Consider the following 15,742-nt stretch of genomic DNA (forward strand, 5'->3'; position numbering starts at 1 on the left):
GAAGGGCATCTGCGGAGTATCGGTATTTGATCCACAGTCTTTTTGCTATTCCATTTGAGGTCGACAATAAGCTTTTAAGCCCTTCCGAGATTTCGAATCACAATGGAGACTGACACGAAACTTTGGACTACAGTGGCAACATTCTTCTTATCCGGATGGTGAACTACAATCACCAAGTCTTGACCAAGCCTTTATCGTTTCAAATCGAAGCCATTGAAGGCGCCCGTGCCAGCCGGCTGCGACCTGGACCTTTCACACCATGCCCTGTTGTCGAACCGATGCATCTCGAGCAAGAAATCCTGCCTACAACGAAGGGTCTATATAATGGATGGTAGGAGAGTTTTCCGGAGTCCAAAACAAATGGCTCTAGAGGTCAAAGGGACCAGGTGAAATACGGAAACGAAATGGAATACAGCAGCATGCTCGGCGTTGGATGCGCCTCCTAATTAATCATTCTGGAGGGCCAGGAGGAGTAAATTCTGGGTATTTCGTTTTCATGATTCATACTCGGTATTAATTTGTCTTCTTTAAAAAGCCGATACCTCGATTCACAAGTTTCTCGCGTAAAGTTTCGCGTACAACGAACAAATAATTCATCTACCAAGGGCTTTGCTTGCATACTTCTAGATATAATACGCTAGGTATTTCTCCAGTGGTCAAATCTTGGACATGTAGACCGACAGTCCATCCGGACAGACTGACGAGTAGCCCAAATGCAATCTGGTCTAACTAGGAAAATCCATTACGAACCACTCCCAGCCTAAAGGTCAGCCTGCTAACGTTGGGGTAGCGTACAGTACTAGTAGCAGTAGCCTCACCTTCTCGTATCACTCCCGCTCTCACCTACACACACCCTCACACACAGAATCTCTCTCTGTCCCTCTCATCACCCTCCAATCAGCAGCCATGCCTGTAAGTGAATCTATTTTATGCTCCCCTGCATCAGATACATGCTTTTCCTCTGTGTCCATGCCGTGACGCTTCATGACTCTTCATCCATGGTGTTCGGCTTTGCGTCGCTTTCCTTCGTCGAGGAATCGGAGGCGTTTCTTATCTCATCTCGTTTGATCTTGTGTCACGAAGACCACTGTTGACCTAGATAATTGTAGTTCTGCAATATCCACGGCCCATGTGGCCATACCTCTGACCAGTGCCGCTTCGCGAAGCGAGTCCGCCTGGCCCTCGCCGAGGAGGTAAGAGTATCATGTCATCTAGTATTGACGTCAAGTTAACACATTATATCAGAAACTTTCCGCCCCCGGCCCTGACAGCAAGCGTCCTGCCCCCTCTTCGGAGGACGAGGCCCTGGCCCCCAAGAGGGCCAAGGACAACAACAAGGAGGAAGAAGAGAAGAAGGATAAGGGGGAGGAGAAGGAGGAGGAGGAGGAGGGGAGGAGGAGGAGGAGGAGGAGGAGGAGGAGGAGGAGGAGGGAGGAGGAGGAGGAGGAGGAGGAGGAAACCTCCAACCAGCCCCCCAAGGGGGATAAGGCCCTCTTGAAGAAGGAGAAGAAGGCCAAGCAACAGAAGGAGTCATGGGCCCGCAAGCGGGCAGAGGCGAGAGCTGCGAAGGAGGCCCCGGAGGCCTCGACCTTCGTTTAATTTTTCTTTTTTTTTGTATCTTTATATGTAAAACTTTTATTATGTCCTCTTTTTTTGAAATGAGGTGGCCTAAGGCCTGGGCACAAGATAACTATTCCACTGTAGTTCAAGTTGTAGGCACGGTACACTAGTGGACTTGAAGATGCTATCGTTAAGTCTAGATCTATTACAATTACGCTGTGAATCTTCACACTTCTTACTACACGGGTACTCCAGGGCTTTTGGTCATTTTTACTTTGCTCTGATCTGCCCGACATGCGTGTGGTCGTATAATGATTGTTCCCTCACATAACAACGACCCTGACCACGGACATGAGAGGGACCAATCAAATATGCTACCCAGTGAACATTGGAAACCTGTAAGGTATGTCGGTAACTGGTTGATTGCGCTGCCTTCGTAGCGACAACCGGCTCAGTGGCAGGCTTGCAAGGTGGCCAGCTTCCCAGAATTACTAGTGTCCAAGTTCCCTATAGTTAAATTTCTGCGACCGCTTGGTAATCAAAGCTACCTTTTATACCTATGTAGCTTCCTTTATCATAATAATTTGAAGTAGTGAGTATATAAATGCGTAGGATACTGGGTAGGATACTGGGTAGGATACCGGGTAGTAGTATAAGTTTTCTATCCCTAATACCACACCACTCGTAGACTCGAGCCATGTACAACTAGTATCGAACGACATTTAATTAAAAAGCAGAACGAAAACAACGACATGAATATTGATCTCGGTAGGATAACGTGAAAGAAAAAGATCCCGTGCAATGCACGACTGCTGTAGCATTTAACGAGGTTCCACTCGAGCCTCAAAAGGACGGAAATTAAACATAACCCAAGATTTCCAACAGTGAATGATTCAACAGACCCTGGAAGAATGACCAAGCGCATATTAACATTAACTCCCAAGCCAGCTGATATGGGCATCAGGCATAGCCTTCGAACCATAGACATTCTCAGGCTGAGTCGGAGGCCGTGTCGCAAATATTCCCTTAGCTTCAGCCCGGGAGGAAAGTTCGCCATTGGCACACCCCTCTCCCCCAATGGGATAGTGTGGGTTAAACTGCTAAAAACACTCGAATGCTTGACAGTTGATGCCGTGAGATGGAAATTACCATCAGGCCTGGTCGATGTGTACATCATAGCCCGTAAAAAGGGCCCGTCCAGTCGGCGGGTTAGCCCTTCTACGTAAGGGTCAGAACTAACGACACACTGGACTCGCGTCCAGGGGAGGATCCGCTTTCTCGAATGGTTAAGGAGCGTAACTTCTAGCTCGACGATGTCTCGGGTCATAGTTCCGCTTGCAGTTCGGAATTGGTTCGTGCTAACTACTGGAAGGAATGATGCTGCTTGACGTCTATGCGGACCGATTATTCGTCGTATGTCGTGTTGGTAGATGTGCATGATCGATGCTCCTGTGTCGTGTACGAATTCTAGTTCATCCCACCAGTCACCACTCGGGGCGCGGACGGCGATTCTGTACTATTATTCACAAAAGGGTTGGATGTTAGTGTTGGTCTTTTTTTGTCGATGGAGGCTGCATGTCACGTACTATGTTGATTTCCAGGGCACTGGGGCTTGAGCCGATGATTAGCGTTGCACCTTGGAATTCAGGACCTGGACCAGAAAGCTAAGCAATCCGTCAGTTATCAATTCACTTGTCTCAAAATTAACAGATGCATTTTCATATCAGACATACCCCTTCAGTCCAAAATGATCCGGCGCGGCCGTGTGCGGCGTTGATCGCCTCGAATTCATCCCAGTTGAATGGGCGAGGCTCGCATAACTTGACTCCGTTCGACCAGTAGGTAATCAGACCGGGGGTCCAGTGCAGCTTTCCATCAAGATATGCTTGCAGAATAGTCTGTGCATTAGGAAGTTGGTGGGTTTTGTCCGATTTCTTGAGATCCTTTTCGATTGCTCTGAGGGAGTTGATCCTTTCATAAACCTCTTGGCTTAGATCCTCGGGCTCGTTCTCGGACATTCGGCTGAAAGAATATCTCATTAGTAGATGCCTCTAGTGAGACTCAAATTGGGAAGTTGCTTACTCGTAATATGCCTTGGAAGCTTGAAGGCCTTTTAGCTTTTCCTTGAAGAACTTCGGCATGACCTTGTCCTCGATTCTTTCATGGCACCTTGCAATCTGGCCACTGAGGTCCCTAAAAAATAGAAATCCATTAATTAGTATCTGGGCTAGAACAGATATTCACACAAGCTTACTCTTCATCGAGATCCGGCTCAGTCGCATGCCAGCCCTTGGGTAGATCTTCCACCTTCTCGATGGGCTTTTTGCCGGTATGCTGCCATCGTTGCCGTTCCGGCGGGGGCTTCGAGGTTGTGTGGCCGACTTTGACCTTGGTCAAGTTTGACCTGGGTCGATTCTCATTGTGGTATGATTTGTTGAGGTCCAGCTTACGAATATCAAGCACTTTGCGCTCCGTTGGATCCCAGGGGGACCAATTGGCTTCGGGTCCGTCCTCGGCCTCTGACGGGGCTTCAACCTCGGACGGGTCCTCAGCCTCGGGCTCGGGTTGCTCCTTGCGCTTCTTTGCAGGCTGGCGAGGCATGTTGAGTGATATCGAAGCTGGTAGAAATAAATAATATAGTCAAACAGATGGGACTGTTTCCAAGCACGACTCGTCTCAGCAATATTTAACTTATTGTCCAAAGGTATGACGAACAAAGGGAAGAGTTTCTTTGACATGGGTCCCCTCGCTCTCCTTGAGTGCCCCAGCTTCGACTTATTTCAAAGCCGTGATTAAACTTCAACTTGAAAGGAACAAAGCCAGATTGAATTGGCCTGCTTCGGTGGTAGACTCGAGTCTGTTCGCAGTCAACGGGGTCTGCTCATTCCCCAGGCAACTGGCTGACGCTAATTCATAGAGTTTAGTCCTAAAGACTTCCTCCGGGTCGCTCTCCATGCTGGCGACTGCCAATATTGTGGAGCAGTACGAGGGGTGACGCGATTTAGTATCCTTGAACTCAGCTAGGTGACATGTGGGATGCGCCTCGACAGCAGCAGCAGATTGAATGCGAGATGCGGGAGGGAGAAAGTTGACATTCCGCCAGGTTAGTAGATGCCGTGCTTCCGTGGGGGCTTGCAAACGTTATAGGCTTTGCATAGTTGCTAGTACATAGGCACCTGTGCCTGTCCTACGGTCTATAGAAAGACACGCATTTACAAGTCGGGACGAAGGTTGCTTAGTTGCCATCATTTGATGAGGGTTGGAATCGCATCTTTGGGTCTGTACATTAGCCTAAACTTCGCCCCATCAACTGGATTCAGCAAATAACTTGAAATTTTCAATTTTTCAGGTTGTCGTCAATTCATCGTGAATAAATTCGCTCAGGTTCGTAAAATATGCCTCGCTGAAACATTACGTCCCACAAATATCAGACCAGGACCACCAGTCATCACCATGCCATTACTTCATCGTTGTTAGAAGTCCTCTGGGCTGTCTAAGTCGTCGAGTTTTGACCCGAGGAATCTGCCCAGTGCCGCGCACTTCGACTCAAGGGCAAGCAGGACAGAAGGTGAGGCGGAGAGGTTTAAGCTTGCAAGCCGGGCCAAATCTGCACTCCGATCTATCTCATGCTGCGTCTCATTTCCATCGCGCGGCAGTGGGTTGGGAGAGGGTGGTGCTGTTGGAGTGCGGTGGCCGTCCCCTAAGCTGTCCGAAGTAGCGCCGTTGCTTAGGTCGCCGGATATGGCTCCGTCTCCGCCGATATTCTCGCCAGCTCCATTTGCCGCACCAGCCTCCGGCTTAGAAGGGCCAACGGCAGCCAGCAGAACCTTGTCAGCAATACGTGTTACCACCGCTACCGAGTCGTCAAGCTCGAAAACAATTGAGCCTACGTCGCCGAGGGACATGGACTGGGCTGTTACGTAGGAGGACGGATGGCTAGCGGGGTTCACACCAGTCAGATTCCCGCTGGAGGCGGTCTTTGCGTAGCACGTGTAGGCAGCACCGTATGTGGCGCTAAGGTTTCGTAGTTGGCGAGAGGAAAGGGTAGATCCGTAGGCGAAGACAGCACCGTTTGTTGCGAATACGCTGTACGAGAAAAAAAAACTTGAGCTTTGAACAAATCTTAAGCTGCAGGTAGGGTAGCAGATACTTACAGAATCGTGGTTATCTCTGGCGGGGAAAGGTTGTCTTCCAGCAAGTCACCTAGCGCCTCTGAGTCGAGCATCTTGATATCAGGAAGCCCAGGAATCATGTTGCCGGTAGCGTCTGGGATGTTCTGCGTGGGTGCTACCACTGGGATATCGGATTTCTCCTTGAGGGCTTTGAAATGCGCTTCAACAACCGACTCTTTCGGAGGTGTCCACGAGCAGTCTTCTGGAAAAAAGAAGCAGTTGTCGCTGTAGTCCTCGTCGTCGTGGTCGTATTCGATCGGTTCGTCGGTACAGTCGAGGAGATTTTGTGCGCGCTGTGTATGGCACCGGGCCCAGTAGGGAATAAATGGGGGGTCGGTATGGGAGGGGAGGTCTGATTTGTTGAAGAAGTTGGAGACTGGAAAGGGTTCGAATTCAGCCATCTTGAGACCCATGAGGAAAAAAGGGCACGCGACAGGCGCAGGCGTCCCTTGCCTTGGCACAAATATCAAAGAACAGGGGGCACGAGGGCAGTGTTATCATAGCGGGCTTGCAGGGGAACACAGGAAGGAGGGAGACGACGGGGTGATGATTTGCATCGATAGAATGCAGGACGGGCCGGTCCAGATGACAAGTCATAAAAGAATCCCGCCGTGTCCGGGTGGCACAGGACCAGCTCGGAGGGAGAAGGATAATTTATAGCAAGCGTCGGGGTAGGACTGCAGTCATGAGGTGCGCTGCGAGGCTGCGAGGCTGCGAGGCTCCGCGGCAGAGGCGCCAGGGCCATCGTGCAGATTGCCTTCCGGGGGGGGGAGTGAGAAAACGAGAACGTGTTGACGAGGGGAGTTATGATTGGGGGAGGTGCGATTGAGCAGCAGTCGTATGTTTGACAGCTAAGCGCGGAAAGTAAAAGAATTGAAGAAAAAGAAAAGAAAAGGGCCCAGGAGCGTCGTAGGTTGTGCCAGGGAGAGACACGAAGCCGGGGAAGGGTTGGAGGCCAATGACAGAGACGCGGCGATCAACGGTGGATGCGGGGGCGCACGACTTGTGGAGTGCAGGGAAGGCAAACGAAGGCCACGAGGGAAGGGGATAATGGGTATGGGAATGGACGAATGAAGAAAGGGCAAGAATAAGCAAAAGAAAAAGAAAATATAGACTTACCTGGCCAATACGGAGAGGGGAGGGGGGAGGGTTGGAGGTTGGAGGTTGGAGGTTGGAGGAGAGGAGAGGAGAGGAGAAGGAAAGAGGAAGAGGGGAGAAGACGGGCGGAGGTGCTGATGGTGGTGGTGCGGTGGTGGTGCCGCGGCGGAGCTACAGCTGCAGCACTACCTAAACAGCTTACTGGTTAACTATTAGCTATAGGTACGCCCAGTTGGGCATGCTATACTGATCTATATCAGTGAATTATTTTATATGAATTATAGCTATAGCTATAGCTATAATTATAATTACCCTATAACTATAATTATAACTATATCGTAGTTAAACTGCAGCTGCCTATGTAAGATCCTCCACCGCGTCATGCCCCCACTCTTCTCCTCACGGGCTTTTGCTTTCTAATGCTGCCCCTCCCACTCTCCCCCTCCTCCCACCATGTTCGCCCGTCTATCTTCAAGGGTCCTCACTCCTTTCCGTTTCCCCAGACTTTCTGTTGTCCCTGTCACAGGTGCTTGTATGCTTATGCCCCCCGGCTCCACATTCAGATCTTGATCTGGACCCAATCACTGACCAAGATGCAGCGCGATCCTTCACCATGGCCTCCGATCCCTCCACCTATAAGTTGAACCGTTCGTTCCTCTCTCACCTCTCTCGTCGCATTACATCGCTTAATATACCCCCTCATATCACTAATCGCCATGAAATATAGACACGATGTTGCGGGTCAAGGACCCCCAGCGATCGTTGGAGTTCTACAAGTTCCTCGGTATGAGCGTGGTCATCAAGATGGATGTCCCGGAAGGAAAGTTCACAAACTACTTCCTGGCCTATACCGGCCCGAAGTCTCTGAATGGAGATTGCCACTTTACCGATCTCCAAGGTACCGTCGAACTCTGCCACAATTGGGGTACCGAGAACGACCCCGAGTACAGTGTCGTCAACGGCAACACCGAGCCACACCGAGGCTTCGGCCATCTCGCCATCTCCGTCGACAACATCGAAGTCGCTTGCAAGCGGATCGAGGATGCCGGATATACGTTTCAGAAGAAGTTGACCGAGGGTCGCATGCGACACATCGCCTTTGCGAAGGATCCCGATGGATACTGGGTCGAGATCATTAAGCGGGCCGAGGAGAATCTGTCCACCACCACCGACCCGGGCACCTACCGCATGAACCACTCCATGCTGCGTGTCAAGGATGCCGAGGCCAGTCTCAAATTCTACCAAGAGTCTATGGGTATGACCTTGGTTCGCACAGTCGAGAACCCGGATGCCAAGTTTAATCTGTACTTCCTGGCTTATGCAAAGGTCCCCGCGGACGGCAAAACCTCGGACATGGAGGGACTGCTGGAATTGACTTGGAATTATGGCACCGAGAAGCAGGATGGTCCCGTGTATCACAACGGCAACACCGCGCCCCAGGGCTTCGGTCATATCTGTAAGTCACCGTGCCGCTTTGCTTTGCCAAAACTATCTCTTCTCTTTTCTATCCTCTTGCTTACAGTGTTCCTCCCTAGGCATCTCCACCGACGATCTTCAAGGCGCATGCGATCGCTTCGAATCTCTCAAGGTACCTTTCAAGAAGCGTCTCACCGATGGCATGATGAAGAACATCGCCTTCATTCTGGACCCTGATGGATATTGGATTGAGGTGATCCAAAATGAACGGATCAAGCGCACCTCCAACTGGTGAAGTGCCCATGTAACTTAACTACAAGTGGTATATATAAGTAAAAATTCAACTGAACGAGTGACTGCCAATGTGCGGGATCGACTTCTTCCAATCGGAGGTGAAATATATGTCCCAAGCCCATAAAACCCGGTTCCTTTCAAACCTCTCCCGACCATGACGGCCCGCATTGGCCATCTCGGAGGCATTGCGATCAGCCGGACAGACCGAATTGGGGCCCAGCTTATCCCCCGCGCATCTCATAGGCGGGCGCGCTGAAGAGGTGGAGTAAGCTTTCCCTCCCCCGCCCCCCAGACGAACATTTCGCTACTCCATACGAATTTCGCATTTAAACTCGAACACGTTTCCCGATTGCTCATGAATATGAATACCGGGGCTTGACTCGAAATGACTTGAAACGCTCCATCAATTCCAGCGGCGACCGCAGCAACCGCATCCCCCCAGCTCGAAGCCCAGCGCAACAACCGCCAACCCCCACGGTCTATCTTTCGCCATCGAAATCCTCCCCGCAAAAAGAAGAGAACAGACGCAGGAACAGCATTCCAACCATGTCGCCGGACCCCGAGAAGCCCAAAAAGACGCCGCGGAAGCATGTTACGACCGCCTGTGTCCCTTGCCGGGAAAGCAAAATCAGGGTAAGCCTGCAGCACTTCCCTGAGCCTAAATCTTGAGCCTAAGGAGATCGGCGCAAATTTAACATGTCGAGTCGGATCTTGCAGTGTGACGGTTCCATGCCGCATTGTCAGAACTGTGAACGAAAGGGCAAGGAATGCAAGTACCAGCATGGCGACGACAAGCGGAAGTAAGTTATTTTCTTCACGTTCCCCAGACTGAAACAAAATGGCGGTGGAGAAAAGCCATGTGGCCATATACATGCCTCTGGCATAGGTGTAAGAGCTGACAGGCCCTACAGGGTATCTCTAAGAGCTGCCACGGAGCTCTTTTCAGCCAGAATCGACCAGCTATGCCAATTCATCGAGGATCAAGGCTTAGTGCCCCCTCCGATGGATCTAGAAGATGAGGCCGGTATGAACAGAGTCTTAGACACTCTACAAATTCCACGCGGAGTCGCAAAGAATACGACTCTTTCTACAAGTGACCAAAAATCAGCAGACGAGATAAGCCCGCCATTTCACTCCAGGCCATCCCCGACAACAAGCCCACCACAAACAGCTCAGCCCGGGCAGTCCCAACCCTCAGTCGAAAAAGAGAATTCCAGCTTATCGCCTTCGCACAGCATCGTCGCGAACCAACAAACCGGGGTTTCTCCCTCTGTGGAACCCTGGAACCCTTACGGTATGGTGCGGGGTGCGCCTGATAACCAAAACTTTGTACATTGGGGATTCACCCTACCCAACGCGGAAAGCCTGGAGAACATATACGCGAATATCAACGGGGGGTCAGGGATGATGGCCAACACAGATCTTAGCCCGGACACTTTCCAACTCGGCATGGACATGGTTCAACAACCAGGCGTTTTACTGGGTCAGGCGCCGACGAATCTATCGCACCAGGATCATGATTCCGACAGTGACGAGGAAAACCCAGCAGAGAGCGACGTGATTGAGCAATTGTCCAATCGCATCGGGACTTTGAAAATCGCCGGCGATGGTCATTTGCGTTTTTATGGCGCCACTTCGAATCTTAATCTCGTCGATGTTTCTGCGACGCAGCAGCGGCAACGGCCCGATGCGCGAACCGTGCGTCATGATGGCCAGGATATCCTTAATCATCTTCGCGTTGGTCAGCCGGTTGATCAGGCCTTGGAGGATCACCTGGTTGAGCTGTTTTTTACTTGGCAAAATCCTAGCATTTACGTCGTTGATAAGGGGATGTACATGACGGCGCGAACAAAATGGCGGGAAGAATATGACGATACCCCATTCTACTCGGAGGTTCTTACGAATGCGATGTCAGTATCCCATTCATCTTGTCCTCTTTGGGGATAATGTTCAATGCTAACTGTGCGATAGGTGCGCAATCGGAAGTGCCTTCGAAGCGCGCTACCATCCCACATTTATCACGTTTCCTAAATCGTTGGCCGACTTTTTCGCAGATCGAGCAAAGGCTCTTCTAGAAATTGAACTAGACACACCTTGTGTTGCGACGGTTCAGGCACTCGTTCTTTTGAGTTGCCACGAGGGTGCATCTAACCGTGACGCTCGTGGCTGGCTTTATAGCGGTAAGTGGCATTCGATGTTGTATTCGAGGATTATTTTCTAATCAATCAATAGGGATGTCGATGCGGCTTGCATTTGATCTTGGACTGCATTTAGATATGACGACCTATGTGAATAATGGTGAAGTTAGCGCCCACGAGGCGGACGTTCGACGAACAGCTTTTTGGGGCAGCTATGTCGCTGATCAGTGAGTTTTACATTTATCTTCATCATCCGATTATACGTATACTTATTCTTACAGCTTTTGGGGCTTCTACTTGGGCCGACCATTCCGGATGACTGCGGGAGACATTACTGTCCCGAAACCTGCTGCCACGATCGGGGCGGATAAAGACGCCATTTGGCACCCATACGGACTCCCGAAAACACCGGATCCTCTTGGAGACGGTCTCAGAGACACCACTGAACTGATTTGCCGGCAGTTCGTCATTCTTTTGGGAGATGATCTCTCCCGTAGGACACATCTTGTGAGTGGCACCAACATATATTGGGTCTCGCCTATATCTAACCCGAGGTTCCCAGGTACGGCTGTTCGGATATATCCCGACACGACTTGCAAAGAATCACATTCCAAGTGACAGAAGACCTTTTCGCCTGGAAAACGAATTTGCCATCTACTCTCCAGCTCGATATTGATGACGATGCAACACCGCGACTACCCCATCTGTTAATACTCCAGTAAGTAAACAATTGACTAGAACCCAACGCGTTCTGCATCAAAATGCTCACTAGTCTCGCAGTATGCAATACCATCAAATCATAATCTTCTTCCATCGACCATGGGTATCCAAGAATTACATCCAACCACGCAGCCCCCGCCAGGGACCAGGCTACCATCACGCAAGACGCATGTGCGTCGAATCAGCCACCGCCATCGCCCGACTCCTCCACATCTACGAAAAGCACTACTCCTTCCGCCGAATGAACAATCAAGTCGTGGCAATAATCTTCAGCGCTGCACTGATGCTCCTCTTCGTCACCGTCTCCAGCTCCCCACTTATGCCCAGCAAACCCGGCGAAATCAGCCAACCACACCCTCGCAATGCCGAAATGGTCGCCTATCTGAACCTTTGCTTCCGCGCCCTCGATGAGCTGGGCCAGTCGTTTGAAAACGCGAAACGCACCAGGGACTTCCTCGTTACCCTTCAACGACGCTGGCAAGCTCATATGCATCGATCAGGCCCAGCTTCAAAGAGACATCTAAGCAGCGCGAATCTTGCTTCCCTCGACTCACAGAAACATTCATCGACTCGTGACTCAAGTCGGCATGATGGTCTCGCATCTGATTCCTTGCGGAAGAAATCGCGCCTCTCAAATAATCTTGATATTTCTCAATCGCAGCAGATACAGGCTTCCATGACTGCGCCTTCTGCTGGAAACGCATCTTTCGAGACTCATCAAAAAAATCCTTCTCAGCAGAACCAGTCTCCTTATAATCAGCAGCAGCAACAACAACATCCCTTTACCGTCCCGTCGTCCGATGACCTCGATTGGAACTATCACTCCGACCTCAACGCCATAAACGCAATGGCAGTACCGCAATTCACCAATGATCCCGGTATGCTTCCTGATCTCGGTGATCTTGAGGGATGGTGGTCGCCGACCGGTAATTCATCTGGACTGGGTGGGGCGAATTTATAGAATGAAAAGGTAGGTTGGGTGTATAGGATCATGATAGAATTGGCTTTTTTACGAATAGATTTACTTCACTTTGTATATTTTGGAAAATGTTGTAATAAATTTGAAACATGATTAGTTGATCTGCCACATCAACCACCCCCAAGTGGTCGAGCAGTAACTCGACTATTTTCATCTTCCTTGGTCTAGTGGTCATGATTTCCGCTTGTCATTAACACCGATAAGCGCGGGAGACCGGGGTTCGATTCCCCGAGGGAGAGTTTCTTTTTGCTTTTTTGCTTTTCTTGCATTGCACAATTTATTTGGTTTTTTGGGTGTCTTTTTCTGAATATTCGGAGCTTACTGGACGGGCAGTTCGGGTGCCGCGAAGAATTGCGGAGAAAATTGATTCTAATCGTGTTTATATTTGATCGGCGGAGACCTTCTCGAATCTAATATCTACTGTAGTACCTCGAAAACTCTCATCACAGGGGTAATGGTGAGACATCTCCTACTCTTTTAGCACTGAAATATTTCGGGAGAGGTGTGGCGGACTAGAGCTGGTCGGTGAAATGCTCGCGGATATCAGTAGTGCATCTGAGCATGAGTTGAAACTTCCATCATCAACCTCAGAACCTCATTGCCACACAGCGGACTTTCTTAAGCCTTCACATCCATCTGAAGAGCATCCTTTTTGATCTCGACAATATCTCCAGACTCAGGATGAACGTCGCCGATGTGCACTGTTTGCATTTTCCGCTGCATCGCACGCGCCACGCGAGGCGGATCGAAGATATTCTTCGACTGCGCAAAGATTTCATCGATCTCCTCCAACGAACGGTCCTTCGTCTCAGGAAAAACAGATACACACTCGGCGCCATAAGAGCATTGATAATAGCGAATATGATGTAAAAGTGGTAACCAATCGTGGCAAAGCCGACTGGAGTTATCACGGCCAGGAGGAAGTTGAACGACCACACGGTAGCGGTAGAGATCGCGTTGACAGCAGCGCGAATCTGCAAAGGCGCGATCTCGGCAGCATACAAAAACGTCAGGCCGGCGTACCCAATTGTCGCGATGAATTGGAAACAGTAGAGGAAAACCACAGCCATGGCTAGTGCAGCTGTATTGTTGGCTGCGGATGGCGATGTACAACCGGCAAGTCCTGCCATGCAAACGGCCAAGGCTACGGCGCTCCATATGAGCAAAGGTCGACGACCGAGGCGGTCGATGGTGTAATAGGCAAGCCAGCCACCAAATGGTTGTGTGAGAGGCATGGCCGCAGCGATAATACGGGCATTCACGGGACTCATTCCGAGGTATTGCTCGAAGATGGTCGTTGCGTAGAATGTTATGACATTGATACCACACATCTGTTGGAACATTTGGCCCGTGGCGGCCAAGTATGTGCGATGGAAGAGACGTTGTTCTCCGTTAGTGAACATGTCTTTCCACGACCCTGTTCCACAGTGGGAAAGTGATGATTCAATATCGTATACGCCATCGTTCACAATATCGGAGTGCTCCTCGACATCGAGTAATGCGGCTAAAACCTGTCGTCCTTCTTCCACTCGGCCCTTTTTGATAAGCCATCGCGGTGACTCGGGAAGCATCGTAATGAAGATAATTGCGATAATAGAGAAAATGATTTGGAAGGCCAGAGGGAATCTCCAGGAGACGGAGCTTTCTTTCACGAAAAAGAATCCCAAATCAACCCATAGAGCAAGGGCAACGCCACTTCCGACGAAAATTCCATCAATAACCACGTTGGAACCTCGCATATGCGCTGGTGAGATTTCGGATTGCCAGACAGGAACCGTCGCGACGTATCCTCCAATTCCTACACCGAGAACTAGTCTGCCAACGACAAACTGGGCAAGTGAGAAGGAAGTTGCCATGAGAATGGCGCCGATGATAGTTATAACATTCGATATAAAAATCACTTTCCGGCGGCCCCAACGATCGCCGAAAAATACGCATGAGAGGGCCCCAAAGATACCGCCGACAGTGAAGAGTGACATAACGACACCTAGTAAAAAGGACAATATCAGCACTGGAGTCAGGAAATCGAAATCGAAATCAATACCACGGAGCAGTGCGCTACGGACCTTGTATCTGGGAATTCTTCTGTTGGACCTCTCCGGTTGTATGAAGTGTGTCAATGCTGGGAAATTGATTGTTGAAAGCCGTAAGTGTTAGCAAACCACCTGCCACGCTCATGTTATATCCATAGCAAGTAAAAGTAGGACACACAACTAGCATGAGGGTTGCGTGGAGGAGGGCATTTCCTCGAAGCCCAAGAAACGGTTTCAGACCCATGTTCTCGAAAAAAGCATCAAATTTGAAAATTGAGAGAATTATATTTGAATTGAAAAGCGCTCTGAATGAAGGATTAGTTGGCTAGGCTATGGGTTCATATAGTTTGATCATGACATTGACCTATAGTATGAGGACATCTCTTTCGTGGCGCCGGGGCATTCCAATTGGTTTCCCGGGTAATATCGACTTTTGTTGATCAATGCGAGAATATCTGAGCTACAGACTATAGCCTTACCAGCTTGGGTACTCGGAAAGTCAATTAATTCTCCACATTGTTTCTGATACCGACAGGATGTCGAGGTATCACGCCCGATGGAAGCTTGGTTGCATACCTTGGCCTGAGACCGTGCTTTTGCATAGCTCTCGCAGTACTACCAGGGCATACATCGGGTATAAGCCCAAGAGCTATCAAATAAATTATATTATATAAACGATTTTTGTTTTCTGGTGGTGCTGCTCGAAAACAACCACTATGTGGTCTAAGAAGGGCGACTCGGCCCGCGTGGCCCCCCAAAAATCAGTTACGGAATGTCCGCCCACAAGATATCGGACCCGTGCGATCCTCTCGGAAACGAAATTTTAGAACCTTGTTTTATTTTACTTTCTTTATTGTTCTATCTAAACAATGTCACGGAATTAAACGGGCGCTATTGGTCCCCAGAGACCCCGTCTTCGGGGTCCGTAGCGGGACCCAGGAGCTGCGTTATACTCGTATCATGGTACCTACCCGGGAATCTAATGGTAGAGGATGAGATAGTGACTTTCTTGATATCATTTCCCGGGAATGGATCGGAATCGTCCGAAATATAATTGTCATGGAAAGCACTCTATGGAGTTTTATGAACGGTACAAAATAATGCAGCGGACTGCCCAGGTGTTAGGGTCTGTTGTTCCGATTTTGACAACCCACTTCATACCGGAGCTTGAGTAGATCTCGACTGATTAAGCTATCCGGAATATACGCTGTCAGTTGCTGTAGACCTTTCTAAAGCGATGATAGAATTCTGGTATAGCCCACGGGGCTTGAAATGTATCTAAGAAATATTACTGGGAAGTTCTGAACACCCGCCATTGGATTATTATAACAT

At 49.8% G+C, this 15,742-nt stretch overlaps 6 protein-coding genes across 6 annotated transcripts; 2 read left to right on the forward strand and 4 right to left on the reverse strand.

The window, feature by feature from the left end:
• Positions 1-259: 259 nt before the first annotated feature.
• Positions 260-1,599, forward strand: N7509_010271 (uncharacterized protein; the record flags this gene model as incomplete). Its single annotated transcript, XM_056634908.1, has 2 exons — positions 260-315; positions 1,272-1,599. The coding sequence occupies 2 exons, from the start codon at positions 260-262 to the stop codon at positions 1,597-1,599; spliced, it is 384 nt and encodes a 127-aa protein (XP_056485528.1).
• An 893-nt stretch (positions 1,600-2,492) lies between these two features.
• On the reverse strand, positions 2,493-4,161 carry N7509_010272 (uncharacterized protein; the record flags this gene model as incomplete). Its single annotated transcript, XM_056634909.1, has 6 exons — positions 2,493-2,660; positions 2,801-3,076; positions 3,147-3,224; positions 3,294-3,582; positions 3,643-3,753; positions 3,815-4,161. The coding sequence occupies 6 exons, from the start codon at positions 4,159-4,161 to the stop codon at positions 2,493-2,495; spliced, it is 1,269 nt and encodes a 422-aa protein (XP_056485529.1).
• Positions 4,162-5,033: 872 nt separating this feature from the next.
• On the reverse strand, positions 5,034-6,145 carry N7509_010273 (uncharacterized protein; the record flags this gene model as incomplete). Its single annotated transcript, XM_056634910.1, has 2 exons — positions 5,034-5,646; positions 5,715-6,145. The coding sequence occupies 2 exons, from the start codon at positions 6,143-6,145 to the stop codon at positions 5,034-5,036; spliced, it is 1,044 nt and encodes a 347-aa protein (XP_056485530.1).
• A 53-nt stretch (positions 6,146-6,198) lies between these two features.
• N7509_010274 (uncharacterized protein) lies at positions 6,199-6,477 on the reverse strand (the record flags this gene model as incomplete). Its single annotated transcript, XM_056634911.1, has 1 exon — positions 6,199-6,477. The coding sequence occupies one exon, from the start codon at positions 6,475-6,477 to the stop codon at positions 6,199-6,201; it is 279 nt and encodes a 92-aa protein (XP_056485531.1).
• Positions 6,478-7,283: 806 nt separating this feature from the next.
• Positions 7,284-12,359, forward strand: N7509_010275 (transcription factor domain-containing protein; the record flags this gene model as incomplete). The annotated part of the gene is made up of 12 exons (XM_056634912.1): positions 7,284-7,362; positions 7,430-7,477; positions 7,558-8,286; positions 8,366-8,537; positions 8,954-9,173; positions 9,258-9,340; positions 9,452-10,450; positions 10,512-10,720; positions 10,773-10,905; positions 10,960-11,240; positions 11,300-11,396; positions 11,459-12,359. 12 exons carry the CDS (start codon positions 7,284-7,286, stop codon positions 12,357-12,359), a joined length of 3,951 nt encoding a protein of 1,316 aa, XP_056485532.1.
• Positions 12,360-12,995: 636 nt separating this feature from the next.
• Positions 12,996-14,654, reverse strand: N7509_010276 (uncharacterized protein; the record flags this gene model as incomplete). The annotated part of the gene is made up of 3 exons (XM_056634913.1): positions 12,996-13,184; positions 13,205-14,364; positions 14,444-14,654. The coding sequence occupies 3 exons, from the start codon at positions 14,652-14,654 to the stop codon at positions 12,996-12,998; spliced, it is 1,560 nt and encodes a 519-aa protein (XP_056485533.1).
• Positions 14,655-15,742: the final 1,088 nt, after the last annotated feature.

This window comes from Penicillium cosmopolitanum (assembly GCF_028827165.1).
Source record: "Penicillium cosmopolitanum strain IBT 29677 chromosome Unknown utg000009l:1.0-9042332.0:1.0-9050551.0, whole genome shotgun sequence".
NCBI lineage: Eukaryota > Fungi > Ascomycota > Eurotiomycetes > Eurotiales > Aspergillaceae > Penicillium > Penicillium cosmopolitanum.